Source organism: Ostrinia nubilalis, chromosome 10, assembly GCF_963855985.1.
Source record: "Ostrinia nubilalis chromosome 10, ilOstNubi1.1, whole genome shotgun sequence".
Taxonomy (NCBI): Eukaryota; Metazoa; Arthropoda; class Insecta; order Lepidoptera; family Crambidae; genus Ostrinia; species Ostrinia nubilalis.
Genome location: NC_087097.1, coordinates 10,206,697 through 10,223,130, shown reverse-complemented (window position 1 = coordinate 10,223,130; position 16,434 = coordinate 10,206,697). Strand labels below are relative to the sequence as shown.

General features: G+C 36.3%; 1 protein-coding gene across 1 annotated transcript in view; it reads left to right on the top strand.

Moving 5' to 3' along the window:
• The first annotated feature begins 1,692 nt into the window (after nt 1–1,692).
• Nucleotides 1,693–16,434, top strand: part of LOC135075183 (G protein-coupled receptor kinase 1) — a 48,740-nt gene continuing 33,998 nt past the window's right edge. The window contains exons 1-2 of the mRNA XM_063969547.1: nt 1,693–2,174; nt 10,374–10,450. Coding sequence (XP_063825617.1) covers nt 2,062–2,174; nt 10,374–10,450 — 190 coding nt within the window. The 5' untranslated portion in view covers nt 1,693–2,061. The remainder of the gene's footprint in view (nt 2,175–10,373; nt 10,451–16,434) is intronic.

The window sequence follows — 16,434 nt, the reverse complement described above, 5'->3', positions numbered from 1 at the left end:
GACTGATGATTCTGGACGGAGTTTTATTTTCTGGACAATATGATATTGTTTATGGTATGCGCCAACGCCAACATGACCCGTTGGAGAGTGCTTAGATGCATCGCAATAGATATGATGCCAATCGCCCCAGTGTTCGTCTACGATCTGATTGAACTTAATGTTAGCATTGTAGTCATCCTTATGTATGTCTAGGTTAAAATGAATTGTCGGAGTAAGAATAAGGGATTCAAAATTTACAGAAAATATCGGAAGAAAGGAGGATCTGTGGACTGGGGCTTGGATTGATATAAATTTACGAAAACTAATAATCACACAAGGAGGAGATTTACGTGACCAATAAGAGGAAGTATCAATTAAATCATTAAGTCTGTTGAGTTTGCTATATATAGGATGGTCAGCAAATTGAAGTACACGGAAAAGATACTTGTCACATAAATGTTGGCGGCGTAATTTCAATGGGGGTTCAACACATTCAGCTTGCAAGGCATTGATTGGACTCGATTTCATAGCACCAGCTATAATCCTTAGCGCTTTAGATTGAATCGCATCCAATTTACTTAAACCAACTAAATTACAAGGCTCTAGATAGAAACTGCCATAGTCAAGTACACTTCTTATAATAGCATTGTATAAAAGTCTTAATGACGCTGGGTGAGCACCCCACCAGACTCCAGAAACACATCTTAAAATATTTAAAAGCTTTTCAGATTTTGCAGCAATGCTATAACAATGAGGAAGCAATACTTTTTAACTACCCTAAAACGCTTTAGATGTCGCTGCTCCTGTTTCCTTCATATTTTCATTTTTTTCTTAATTAAAATATATTTCAGAATATTGTTAATTACAATGTGAAAACTTTTTTTAAAATGAAATTAATTTGTTTTAATTTAAAACTGAACGGTGACATTTTTTGTTATAATTTACATAATAGAGTAGTAGAAATTACTATTTAACATATGGCAACTTTGTTTTTCCTCCAAAATGGCCGGTGTTGTTTTTGTTAGGTTGAATGCATTCTTGTTTTCTTAGCCATCGTTTATGAGTTCTGTGGCCCTATTAAAGTATTGAAGAGTCGAGTCAAATTCAAGTTCATTTCTTCGTACCTGCTGCTGTTCTGGTTCATCGGAGTTTTGTTCGTTCCTTCGTGAATCGCGAAGAAACTTTCTGTTATGTTCACAAGTGATCTGAGTTTTCTCAAAGTGCAAATGCTTTTTTAGTGTTGTTGAAAACTTTGCGAAAAGACGCTTTTGGTGTATAATATTATGTGTGTTCATAAATAAAGTAAAATTATTAAATTGAAAAGTTTTTGTTTATTTGCATTTCCATGTGCAATGTAGAATTTTTCCAAATCCATTGTTTTGAAAATAATACAATACGTACACCATAAAGATAAATACTTTCAAAATAATGGATTTGAAAAAATTCTACATTGTACATCAAAAAAACAATCCTAATTCTTTGAAGGTTATGAGGGCCTATGTGTGCGTGAACTGTGTGTATGTGTGCGTGAACTGTGTGTATGTGTGCGTGGACTTTATGTATGTATGTGTGCGTGGACTATGTATGTATGTGAGCGTTACGTTCGTAGGTTAAGTACAGGGAATTTAACACCAGGCTGTCAATTAGTAGGTTCAAAAATTTGACAGAGAGGGTTCTCTATTTCCTAATGTATTACTTTTCTCTATGGTAGTTACGAAGTGACTGGATGGAAGTGACGGGTGTTGGAAAACGCGTTTCGATCATTTCAGATGTGTTTTTTTAGTATATTGCCTTATAGTCGTTTAAAATACATTTTGTAGATGAGTATTAAATTAATTAAAATTATATCTAACCCGTAGAAATGTAATAAAGTGTTCCTATTTACATAATATGTCCGGAGAATGTAAATGATCAGCATGTGTCACCACTCATCAACAAATTTATAGTGAAGCAGTGAACAGTCGTCATGTGAGGAAGGTTATGACTATCAGTTGAAAATCAACTTAAATTTAGTTGGTGTTTGTGTTGTGGATCAGTGTTATTTATTTTTTGGCTGGTGGGAGTGATAAATTCTGTCTCAAAATGGCGGACCTCGAAGCTGTGCTGGCAGATGTCAGCTACTTGATGGCTATGGAGAAATCCAAGTGCACTCCAGCAGCGAGGGCTAGCAAAAAAATTGTTTTGCCAGATCCAAGGTAAAGGAGTTCCAGTATGAGAATCGATTGTATGAAACTATTTTGATGGTATTGTTATTGCTTTTAGGTCAATGTTTACAAATTTTATCTCGTCTCTACGTCTCATATTTACCTCTAAAAAACGTATCTTCGATTGATATAATAAAAATAAGCATGAAATCGATAAAGGCAAGACCTGCTAGGTGTAATTTATACATATTATACACAGTATAGCTACTTTTTGTAATCATGAGCTATTCCCAAGTCCTGCATAGAGGCATAAACATTACAATTCCTGCATTTAGATGTTTATTTATCTCCTTAGAACACTTTAAAACTACAGGAAAAGCACAAGATAATTTAGAAATTATTTATTTATAAAGTAGGTCATTAACACTTGTTGAGGTCAATGCACTCTTGCTTGTTGATTTAATTTTCTGAAAATATACAATTGAGTCTATAATGTAAATGGAACTGAATACAAGAATTAGGTGGACTATTAAATAAATTACTGAGTAATTTTAGTATTAGTTTAAATAACAAGAAGCAGTAAAATTCTGGGGTTAGGAGACTAGAACCACTGTAACTGAAACTGACTGTCTGTAACTGACCGTTGATGGCCACTGTAACTGAAAAGCAAGGCAAAAATACTAGACAAAAAAAACTTTTTGTTGTCCATTCTGGGTACCTGTTACTTCGATAGTATGTGTCTTGTTGTGTACGATTCGTTAATCGAGTATTTTCGGGCAAGTGGGTGATTAACCTGCTCTATCCCCTTTGATAGTATGTGTAGTGGAAGTTAATAAATTAAATAATACCTAACGAGTGGACTGTATAAAATTAGTTATCTATTCGATTTAGAATTTACAATGGCAAGATGAGACCGTTTAGTGCAAAGTTGTTGAAGAGTGTGTTAGGGTCGTCTTCGTTCACGTTCGCTCGCGAACCGAACATTGTCGCCGAACGCCGCCGCACGCTCGCTGATCCATCCGGTCACGCCGCACAGGTCAGGGTTGCCAGGTGTCCGGCTTTAGCCGGTTACGGTCTTGTCTGGCCAAATATTGTGTTGTCCGGCCTGTCCGGGTTTTGTTAGGCTTTTTATTTGGTTGCCGTGCCAGGCAAAAGTCGAGCCACAGAATAATATGAAGCGCACGCATCAGGATGTTGGTTAGCAACCGAATATGATAACCGGCCAAATGAAGAACAGAGTCCGGCTTTTGTGATTTTGGACCTGGCAACCCTACCCGCAGGCAATGTCCGTGCGTAGACAGTACCACTGAAAGTTTAATATTCAATGGTAATTTAAAAATATTTTTTTTATTGAAAAATACAGTATTATGGTAAAAAATAACTAGGTTAGGGAAACCGCTCCCACGTTGGCTGCCAAATCTAGCATTTAGCAGATTAATAAGGTACAAAAAAACAATAACAATTACAAACTTTAACCTAATTAGGTACATTATGTTATTAGCACTCATAGGAAATGGGGCTCATAGCCTCATAGTAGGTATCTTTCTATATTTTATTGCACATAATTGTTGTGTAGACCCATATTCTGGCACACAAAAGATATAATATAGCTAACAGTGATACACAAGCAGAAAAACAGAAAAGTTTGTGAGGATATATGGGTATGTTCATTATCTTTGCATGAAAAAACTACTGAATGGATTTTGATGTAACTTCACAGTTGTTTAAACAGGTTACAATTTATAATGATCTGTGACAAAATTTCATTTTGTCGATGGCAGGAAAATCTAATATTATTTGTAAGATAGTTTCCAAAAAAGTTAGTAGGCTATAAAATGCAAGAAATGTAATTCATTGTTAGATAGTTTATAACCAAAAATATATAATTGTGTATTGTGTAATACCATATTATTATTGTTTTTAAATCTAATTTGTCGCCGTAACTTTTTCGTCACTCATATCAAGTCCATGGAGTTTTAGGAGATGCGCGCTCGTAGCGACATGACAGTGACAGAAACTTTTTTTGTCACCTTCATATTATGACACGAAAGTCACCCGTGCGCGCGAGCCCTAAAGTTATCCAAAATATTTTTTATATTTTATTTCAAAATTTTTTTGGGCATCTATTTAGGTACTAATTAGGCATAAAACCAACATACTTCCCTGTTTTGATGATTCATTCTTTGCGGGACACCCCCTGTATTTCCGTTTGTAATTGTTAAAAAAATCTCGGTCTATGTTTAAATACGATATTAATGAAAGTGCTGATTAGGAATGTAGATTCGGAGAGCAGGTTTCAAATTCACAATGTTGAACTACTTTAGTATATTAGTAACCTATTTAAAAAGTCGCGATGATGAGACGCTGCTAATCTTTCATGTCTACGCAACTACCTTATCTGTAAATTGAGATCAGTAATACAAATCTACTCACGCTGGATTGCTGTTTACGTCAGTTTGACGTAATTGAGGTCAAGTGTCGCATCAGTGTCCTAAACAACGGTTATAAGGTACCTACATTATGGTAAAGTAAAATGTTTTTTTGCTGAATTTGTTTTGCAATTATTACCTCATTGGCCTTTCCAGCATCTTATCATTTGTAGATGCATTTGTTTGGAACATTTTTCATCATTAGGAAGTTCCAGAATTGATGACAGAAAGAGTGAAAAAGTAAGAGAAATACGTAGACTTATGGAGAGGCGCACAGTTTATGAAGGTTAAAAGATCGAAGATAATAATTTACGTAGTATGATTACTTACGTCGTACTCGTAAGTCGTCGTTTATTTATTGCAGGTCATAAATGCGTAGGGATGTTAGGAGAAACAATTATCTTACGTTATAAGTAAGCAATTCGACGAAAACTAGATTGAAAACTACTTCACAGGAGAATCTACAGCAGAGAGTTGTTAAAATCTACAACTATTCAAACTGTGAATGTTTAAGTAAGAAAGAATAGTGATAAAAAAAGAGCAATTAATTATCTTTTTTGGTTTGCCCCCTTTTCTTATCACTTGATATCACGTTTATCAAATCACCTAAGCAGAGGCAGTGACATACATACTTTCACATTATGTCCACCTCCAAACTCTCAATTTGTTCATGCGCTATTTTGTCCATAATAAACGCTGGATTTTTCGAACTAGCCGCTTATTCCTCATTTCAGCAAGTACTAGTACCCGCTTCATGAAATATTAAGTACTTGTTACCTGTCTGCTCATACGGTATGTACGTCACTCACATTACAGCGCAAGGGCCGACTTCAGTTTTAACACGCATGCCGTGATTAGGCACGACACTGCAACAGAATTGTAATTATTATTAAAAAGGCATTGGCAGCAATTTAGCAGGCAAGGCTTTTTTCCTCCACTAAGCTTGACTCGTGTCTGCGAGAATGTAAAAACTGACTACAGGTTTCCAACTAACTGGAACAACAATATCGGCCCTCATCCCTACCCTTTTCTACCACAAACCTTACCACTGAATTCCTGATGTTGAATCATCTAATACGTTCACAAATTTCTCGAAACCGCCGACTGTTAGAAAATTTCAATTTGTTATTGTGTCTGAATCGTGAGTGTTGAAGGAAATATCCCAACATAACCCAGTGAAATGGCCTCCTAAGTCAACAATAATAAAAATTTGAAAATAATTTGTTGAAACAAAAACTCTAAGCCTCTACTAAAGTCAAGGTACTTTACCAAGTTACCAAGAGCAAAGCAAGAATTTTTCGTCATCAGCTGCCAAATTATATTGTAAACGTATATGAACGTTTGGTGCTAGGGTAGGGACTGTCCCTCATCTCATTCAGCTAGGAAGCGGGCTTAAATTGATTTTGTGGTTAGTTTACCACTTACTTAGTTTTTTTACAGTTGCTCCATTTAGTTGCTTCTTGGGTCCTATTATCGCTGATTGCAAGAGCTTGTAGAGTAATAATAGTTTTCTTTATTTTAGCAGCCAAAATGTCAATATTAAGGCGCGCGCAAGGGTGACTATTTTGTCGCCGTGACAGTATTATCCGTGATAGCATAAATAAGATCTGTTTATTTTACACCTTTATAAGAGAAAAAGAGAGACATACTATCACGGTGACAAAATCCACATGCGCGCGCGCCGTTATTTAATTGAAGATCGGCCGACAAAAAGTCTGTAACGGGGTGTCTTAGAAACGAACTTACTTTGATTCTGTAAACATCAGTCGTCTTATGAATTGCAAATTCGTCGTAAGTGCCTTTTTCCTGAGATGCTGATTTTGGCACGCGTATGGATGTGGTCCGCCTGCGTGTAGCTCATGTATTGTAAAACAATTGAAAAACATGTATTGTATGAAATATTAGAATGGGGGCAGCCCGAATGTGGATTAAATCCGCACGCGTGGCGAAATCCGCATCACAGGAAAAAAGGACTTATTTTAGTATTTTTTCCAGTTTCATCAAAAAAGAACCAACATTTAATGCCCTTCACTATTTGCCCAAAGCATCGTTTATATTTATTCCGGTCTCGCACAGGCACATTGTCAGGCGGGTAATGGAGAAGAGTGAAACAGCTCAACTCCTCGTAATTTGTCATCGCTTACGTAAACTTTAAACAAGAATTCCCACTAAAGAATGATGGCCCATACAAATGGGTATTCCATTAGGGACTCGCGTAAAATAAACTGGAAAAATAAGGTAATTTTAGTTGTGTACTCTAAATATAAATTATCTATAATTACATTATTGTATTACCCAGTATGCAAATTCATTAATTGGGTTAGCAATTAGTTCCTGGAATTAGCAGAACGATTCTACAAATATGCAAATGCTATAAATGTTTATCAATATTAATTCCGGAAACAAAAACCACACATAAATAAGGCAATCCGATATAGGCACACGGTTGCACTTGCAGCCAGGCAAAGGAAAATTCAGTTAAATGTTAATTCATTGATAGAGTTTTCCAAAATAGAAGAAGGAAAATTTAAAAGAATGCACCATTTGCGAAGGAGGTTCTCATCTTAGCTTGTTCATTTTTTTACGAATTTTCTATGATAAAGCTTTGTTCTCGTTTTGTTCGTTAATTTACTAAGTCGCCACCTGCACATTTACGCGGAGACCACGTAAATGCGGCATTCGCATTCCCTAAGAACTTTTCGACGACAATCCCTTCTAAAAGCCTTCCTTAGTGCACCTCTAGGGAGTATAATTACCCTCTTAATTATAATCTCTGGGTTTAGTAGGCTCTGCTTTGTCTGTCAGTCAGTAACAGTAGGTACTGTTTGTAAAATTTACCTTTTAATTTATTTCGCTACATTGCCATCGCAAATCGCAATCGCTCAAGTTTACGATTGAAATCATCTTCAGACAATTTCAATTTATTATCAACAACATGATTGACACGCACGTAATAATCGTCAATTAATTTCTTAAAATAATACCTACTTGTTTTTTAATTCCAAATAACAACGACGACTACTTATTTAGACAGCTAAATAAAAGATGTCCTAAACTTCACTACAAGTGGCAATATAATACTCGGAGGGGCCATATCACGATTCGCGTGCTATTAGTTTAAATCGCCTCCCATCACGCAATGCTGCGACAGTTATGATACTGTGATTCATTGCCTTCTATTTTAGTCTTTAAAACACGTCAGTCAACAAGGTGTGTACGTACGACGCATAATTAAAACAATTAAAATACTTCCTACGACATGCGATAGGGTTTTTACCCGACTACGGCAAAGCAAAAGGAGGGTTATGATTTTGACAGGCTATGTATGTATGTTCATCTATTCCCTCGTAACTTCTAAACTACTTATCAGAATTCGACAAATGACATATTAGAAGTGTCTTAATAATTGTCCGCTGGTTATAGGCTATATGGGGTTTCACAAAATCTAATTTGAAGCCCTCTAGCGGACAAAACATACAGAGTAAAAAATAAAGTTAAAATAAATATGCCGTGTTTGGTATCATTTGAAAGCGCTTTACTTGTAACATTTACCTTTTTACTAACTTTACCGTGTGTAAAGTACTGATGGGTTGGCAATGTCTTTCGATTCGAATCATATCAAATTCTTGTTCCAAATAAACATGGTTTTTAAATGGTACATGTAGTTGTGCATGTAGCTTGTTTCGATTCTAAGTCGTTTGCAAAAAGTATAATGACCACAAACAAGTTCATTAATTACTTATCGGCTGTCGTTATTATTATGCTTGAATGTAGGATATCGAAAATAAGTTAAAAAAATAACATGTGACTACAAATTAAGTCCAGATTTTTATTCATGTCGGTTACTGACCCTTAAATTTGAGTCGTTAAGCACTTCTGCTTCGATTGTCTCATCCACTTTAGCTGGAAAAACAGTTGTGAATCTGAAATTCACGGAAAACCCCACTTTCGAGATTTTTAACGAAAGTATTAGTTGGACTATGATTCATTAAAATAGAAAATGTATAACTTCGTGATTCAGGATTTAGTCTGTGTTTTAAACTTCTTTATTCTAGGAAATTATGAGGCGGAAGAACAGTTTTACCTTTATTTTATCAGAAAAGTTTTAATTCTATAATAGATCGCCTCTACTTTTTATTCTCGGATTATGGGGAAATCAGAAAATGTACCTAATGAACTTAGCTTATTGTGGATGTATTAAAGGAAAATCTTTTACATTGATTTCAACAACCAATAGGTACGACTTAGAAAAAGCAGCTTAGACTGGGTACAGGCCGTGGTTCTGAATTTCGATTTTTTTATTTTTTTTACTACTAAACATTATTAATGTTATTGTCCGAATTTTGTTTTTATTTGTTATGACCTTCTTAAAACCAAGGAAGAAGTGCCTTAATCATTGAAAAGTGAAATCTCTTTCAATCTCTAACCGTACATTTGCATTCTCGTGTTATGAATAGCTTTTACTCTGAAGTATTAGCGACTGGTCGACATAAACCACCGCGTCCTTCACGTCACAAATACGCAGTAAACTTTCAGATGTTTTCAAACATTGCACCTTCGCGACGGTTCGAGGGCCAAAAATTTAAACATAAATATCAAACAATTTTAGTAACTAGTTCTGTTTGTGTGTGCCATTTACGCCAGCACGTCTGGTTTGTTACGCTTGATGACGGTGCTAGTTGCCTAGTGCTAATCCAGAAAATAAATAATTAAAAAATTATCATTTCACTTTCATCCGAATGCGATCCGATCCAATTTCATCCAAGCAAAGGGCGAATGTTGAGTTTTGGACAATTTTGAAAATATTGTAGCCCGTTGTAATATCTAGTTATCTACATAGTCGTCATAATACTATAATACTTACGCTTAATTAAGTGTTGCTGGACTTGATTGCAGGAAAAAATATTTATATTTTCGTTAATGACTTGTTTTATTTCCAATGATAGAGATAAAATTTATTTTTGTTCAAAACAAACAGAGATAGCATTTTATTTACTTGTAATGGATTGTTTGCTGTTAATAAATTTATCTTCATCGTATTTTGGCGTGAAATATTTATTTTATGTTATCTTAAGAAGAATTTACGCTTTATTTACTGCCTTTTTTGCCATTGCCTAAGTTTTTTGAACTTGAACCCTTTCCAATAAAGCTGTCTCAACAAACAAGTTTGTAGACCATTGTGCCATAGCTTCGGGCTACAGACGTCGTAAAGAAGGCCAAAGCTATGTCGTCTACATAAAAAATCCTTTTGGTGATCGTGGTTACAGTAAACAAAACGATAAAACAGCGTTTTAACTTGCGATTCGGAGGCGCTGTTATGCCTTATTGATGAAATGCGAAGGTCGACTGGAGGTTTATCGCGAAAAGTAATACTTTTAATAAATACATAGGCCTTTTTTTCATGAAATAATATAAAAAATAAACTGGATACCGCCACATGTACCCGTGGCTGTCGTTCTATTTCAGCGGTTCCCAAACTTATTTTGTCTACTGCCCACTTTGAGAATGAATTCCTTTTAGCGCCCCCATTTGTAGTCGAGTGTCGAGTGCTCAGTCGGTGTCTAAGAGTCCTCCTAGTGAATGACGCCTCCCAAGCCTCTACTACACAACGTCCCGATTTTTTTTCTGGGTCTCTTACCGCCCCCCTTCAAGCCTGCAGCGCCCACAAGGGGGCATTATCGCCCACTTTGGGAAAGACTTTTGACACTGTTCTATTTTGTGAAAATTTTCATGGATTTTCCGGGGATTATTTCCAACTTGTATGTTATTATTGTTTTAATGTTGACCTCTCTTTTTCTAATAACCCTTCTGTTTGTTTCAGTGTTCGGAGTGTTATGCACAAATATATGGAAAAGAAGAATGAAGTTAATTTTGACAAAATATTTAATCAAGTCTTAGGTGAGTGTCTTTTTATCATTAACCCGGCGTCAATGACGCTGGGTCATATTGACCCGAGGCATTTTCAAACGTTCATAATTTTTTTTTACGTCCATTTTGTGGTTCGAGCGTTCGTATAGCTGGAGATAGAACCTCCCTAAATCCATTCCGTTAGTTAACGTATTGTGACTCCGCTTGCGTAGCGAGATACACAGGCTTCAAATTAAAACGGGTCAATATGACCCGGCGTCATCGGTGGCGCTGTGATTTTGTGACTTACTTTTATTCGCTTATTTTGTGTTTAGTGCTAGCGTATGTTGTTCTTTTTTAAGTTTTAGTCAAAATGTCTTTGTTAAATAACCCAGCAAGAATGTAGCGTTGCTGGAAGAGTCGGATTACGAGATTGAAGTATTTCAGGCTGTAATAGCCAGAACTTAGAAATGGAAACGAATGTGAAAAAGACGCAAGTAATGGGGACTCAGTCTTCGGATAATCTCGAACTTGCATTAGTACGAAGCCCGCAAGTGCGTCATGCCACATTTACATGCCCAGACCATTTGATTACATACTGCACCAGTTGCAGCAGTTTCATGGCTCTGAATGATGAAGTAGAAGACTGATCTCATTGTATCTGCATATAAAAAGTTGATTTTATCTCTTTTTTACTATTAACATAGTTGATTCCTATTAATACTAAAAATCTTTACCAAAAATAAAAAATATATACTCAAATGTGTTTCTATACATGATTTTTTCATACTTTGTTTAAAAATTCATAAAAAAATATTTATTTCATGTATTCGTTTTATTTTTGTTTTATTAGCTCAGTAAAGAACTCTATATACATAGACAGTAATTAAAATTAAGATTACTTGTACAATTTCCTTAAAAACGATCGATGAAATGTGGGTCAATATGACCCGGGGTCATCGTCTTTGCAATTATTTTCACGTCATTGGCGCCGGGTTAAAATTGAAATAATACTTTTCATAAATATGTTAATCGTATTAAGATCAAGGATATCAGCAAAATAATCTTGTAGTGAAGTTGAATACAATAGAAAAAGTTAGTACTTATAATTTAACAATAACGATGTGGCCGATGAATATCATAAATCGTACCGCCTACTTTATTTCATTTAAGAAAATAGAAATAGGAAACCTTTATTTGATACGAAAATACAAATAGAAAAAGAAGAAGAGGAAACTAGTCTTTTCGTTTCTATATAAAACATTTTATTTTCAACGGCATTCAACTAATTAAAACAAGTTAATAGAACCCCTGTGAAAACTTCCATTTTGTTTAAAGTAAGTAGCAGCTCAGTACTATAAAGGCACTTTTTCAAGGAAGTGCAGTATCAATCTACGTTATTTGCCCTGTTTAATGGACGCTACTCGGCAGTCATCTAGCCTTAATGGACAGCGCTCGAGAGGGACCTACTTTAATGTTCCTCAGATGTTTTGATGCACAGTTAGTAGTTTGCGGTACATCCTTTACTCAGTACGACCTTTGCTTGAGTCAGGCGTGCCCAATATTTGAGGGCCTTTTCCGTAATGACGAATTTTGCTTGAAGTTGTAATTATTCAGTCATCTACTTCACGCTTAACACTATGGACGTCTTGTAGCTGTAATAGGGGCTACCTTGCAACAAAAATGTGTAATCTGATGTACGCTGACGGTGTATGGAGCGACGGTTTTCTTGCACACGCTAAAACTGGCGTAAAGAGATTACCTACCCATTTGAAGTCTCATACAGTCACATTTCCATTGAACCTTGCAGAGAGAAGCATTGTAAACACATTGAGAGCCCTTTGACGCTCTTTTCATCTCGAGCGATTACTGCTGAGATTTTACAGCTCTCGGATTGGAGTAGCGTGCGCCCGTCTCGGCAAATACGTTTTATTAGCTTGCACAGAGCTAGTGGTCCGAGTGACTGCTCTTTCATCACGATTGTTTCGAGTAGGAAACAGTTAAACATCAATAGCCGATGTTTTCTTTGTTTTTATGCGTAAGTGCAAAAATATCATCCATTTTAGGTATCTCTAGATAAGACGTTTTGTTTTGATTTTGATATAATTTATCAGCGGTGGACCATGGTGATTTTGCGATTACACTGATGTAGGTATGAACAAGTATTTTTGGAGTTTCCCACATTTTTTTATATCTATCACAAGTGCTGCAACAAATATTCAACCCTATCAATCTTTCCGTAGATATAGCGAAAACGGTAAACGGGTCGATCAAATAAAAATGCATATCATTCCAAAGATAAGTCCAGCTTATCTCAACTGCTTCATTTGCGTGCGTGCACTATGTCCATAGGAACTGCTTGTCCGGATTAAGGCTGATCTAGATAAGTTTAACATGGGATCACTTTCGCAGCAACTTTCTTGTGGGGATTCGTATCGTAAACAAGATTAAACGTAAGCAGGGCTGAAGCAGCCAAGACGTTTGCGCACGCACGCCCTGGATTACGCCGGCCTACAATTGCTTGGATCTAATGAAGTTACCTCGTGTCGTTGAGTACAATTTTCTTCTCAATATAACTCGATTTCCTAGCTTTGCATCGCGAGTTGAGATTGCTGACTCGGGCTTGAGAGTATTTAACCAGAGAGTCTGTCTTTACATGGAGTCGAGAACTCATCTCTGGGGGATGAACATGCGATTAAGAACGGAAGTAAAAGGTTTTTTCGTTATTACGCAAGCATGAGAAGAAAGTAGGTAGAGTCGTTGTATGGTGTACAGATAGAGGACCATGAAATCCAGGTCATTGATGAGTTTGATGACTCGACTAATAAATAAAAGTTTACCTATGCTTAGGGATTCATAGCAAAATAAAACTGAGGAGCGATTACGTAGCCCGATAAAAGCGCGTTATCGTCTAGAATAAACTAAGCATTTAACGCAGTTGTAAAATCACTCTCTCTAATGTTCAGTTGTAAATGTTTTCTTTAGCTAAATAAATTTAGGATCATTATGGAGAAGTTTCTACTTAATAAAGCTTTTTAACAGTTCATCGTAAACAATTATTTATTTTGATTGTGTGCCAGCTAAGTATACCTTTCTTTTGCTGTGCACTGTCTGGCATCTGTATTGATGTATACGTGTCGAGGATTTTCTCTTGTCGTGGCTAAACACATTTGCAATCCCTTGCTCAAGCAAGGAGTGTCGATATCGCAGATTTCTCCAGAGACATCCGCACTACAACGCGTTTATCTCGGTTGCTTACTTGCATAGGAACGACAGCTTGCAGATTTTGCAACGAGTTTTAAACTGTCCCCTTTTGACTAAAAGACTAGGTATAGTCAGTGTCAAATAGTTTGTGACACCCAAAGTGGCCAAAAAGTTGACAGCACAACCTTATTCCCAATGTAACAGAGTTGTCGGACTTTTTGGCTAATTTGGGACTGGGTGTCACGAACTATTTGACGCTGATTGTGACAAAAACAGCCAGATTTCATAGTGTATTGAAATATCGTCGAAATGGCATGTAAGTCAACGGTCTCAATCTCAACGTCATTCTTTAACGATATTTAAATTACATATTGATGATGACTAAAGGTAAATGGTACTTCTCTGACTGTCAAACCGGACTGAATTCGTGCGAAGTAACGTGACTCATTGACTCATCGTTACGCAGGTTGCATAAAAATCCGACATCAGTGCGTAGAACTTATCAGACTTTCCTTCCCCGTCGAGAAAATGAGCGCAGAAAAACCTTCAGTGGGTGGGTATTGGGGATGTGACATTGTATGTTAAAAAGATTAATTAATTAATCGATTGTTTTGCTTAATATAAAATAATCGCCGGTAGATAGGTTATCTTTGTTTAGCGATATATGTTTAACGCTTGAATTAATTATTAAAGATACCTAGTCACAAAACAATGTAGCAAAAACAAATTGCACTAGCGTCATTCTATGACGAACAACATAAAAAAATCGCGAATGTTAAAACATGAAAATCGATTATTATAATCAAATCTACTCGATTGTTTTTCGTAATCGATAATAATACACATCCTTACTGGGTACGTATTTGGCCGCTCCACTTTTTCGGGGCGTCAATGAAACCCTCCGAGATCAGTTATGATTTATGAACTCGCCTGGTTCATGACCGGAATTAATGTTATGACGCCTACATATCTGCGGGCGCAAGTTTTGTCGTCCCACTGAGAAATTAATTTAGACACTTCATAATCATTTATTTCTCACCTCTCGGCTGCGAGCGGTTTATTTATTCCCGCAGACGTATATCGGCGGTTGTTCTTATATTCTAACTGGAACAATACTGTTAAAGTGGGGCGATGCGATTGATTAGACTATTAAAGCGGTATTAGTTCTTGCAATATGAGACTCATGGCATTATGGACGTTATCTCTGCAGTAATTAAATTGAAGACTTTCGCATTGAACGAATCTTATCGGACATCGTATGTTTTCAAAGTTACACGCAATGAAAAACCGGGGCGTACATTCGAATATTGGTTTTGCTTTCTTCAGTTTATACCTCGTTGTATGTCTTCATACCAAGTTAGAACCTACCTGAAATCCGCAGACATCATGGACGATAGTAAAAGTCTAGATTTTAGTTTTTCAATTTAACCAAAGAGACCAGTGTTACTTTACACGTGCGTCATGATGACTGATTCACGCAATTCCTATCTACGTCAGTTTAACACAATTCCGTGGCGTTATGAATGGAAAGCGAGCTGGCGTCTGGTGTACCAGCGAACAATGCAAGATTCACAGTTCGTCGCGTCTCAACAAACGTTACCAGTCCACACAGATCAGTGTTATCTATCGGTTATCAAATGTTTAGTGCTGATATGTTATTTATAGCACTAATTTAATATATTTTATCGGACTATCTACGTTATTATTACCGTTTAGAACAAATTTAAGGTAGAGAGGCATATAAGACAAGCGACAGGAGGTGGTCAGGTCACGCAGTATCCCTTTGTAATATAATTTCAGTGGGGAGAGACTGGGGCAAGATTACCTATTTGCTTACAATAGACCCTCGATTTTCTGATTTCTGGTGCGTCACAGAAGTTGGCCTATTGTCTTATCAAGAATTCAAGACCCTAATCCATGCAATTATGATATGGATATTCCGTAATTTTTATTTTTATTGCGTAACTATACCAATTACAATTACACTTGCCCGATTTTGTTTTTTTCCCAAAATGTCGCTTATATGCCACATTTTGTGCTTGCTTATGCTATGGCAATTTTACAGAGGAAAAGCAACCTCTTATTAAATAAGGTAATCAAATTGTGATTATCTAAGGCTCTTATCAATTGTGATTGCCTGACATAGAGCACCTAAATACTTACGAGCACCTCTTATACTATAGAAGTGTTCATATTTCCGCGGAGCAAAGCTCCCGGGATGAGTTAACAACGCAATTTACGACGGCCCCAGTTCCACTTGCAGTAAATAACTTTATCGGGTACTGCACTGGACGTTGAACAGCCCTATACGTGGAACAAACTCCTATTGGGTTGCCGACGCTGTCAATAATTTCAATAACTTTTTCATTTCATGCGGGATACGTTTTACATCACTATGAAAATGATTTTACTATAACTTTAACAAAATACTGGAGCTCCTAAGTATGTAATTAATACGAACGAGCTTATCAAAAGCTGAGAGGTTCCAGAAAAGGCAAAAATAAAATTAAAGAGGCCCAAATCACGGCAATGTAGGTAGAGTTCTTTGCATTTTTTGGATTCCTACAGCTAAGTAACAAAATGAACCAATATGGTCAAACATGATTTTATGATCAATATTTATCAAATATTTTTTTATCCACAACGAGGAAGCTCTTGGATTGCATGCACCTCACTCACCTGATTGAATGTTTTTTACGCTTTGAGTCAGCGGTTTCCCAACGCTTACAATGCTCCTTATGGAAAGTCCATTTATGTTGATTCTTATCCTTACTGTTGATGAAGAAACCGCTACTTATATTAATGAAAAATATCTTATATCATATCATCGT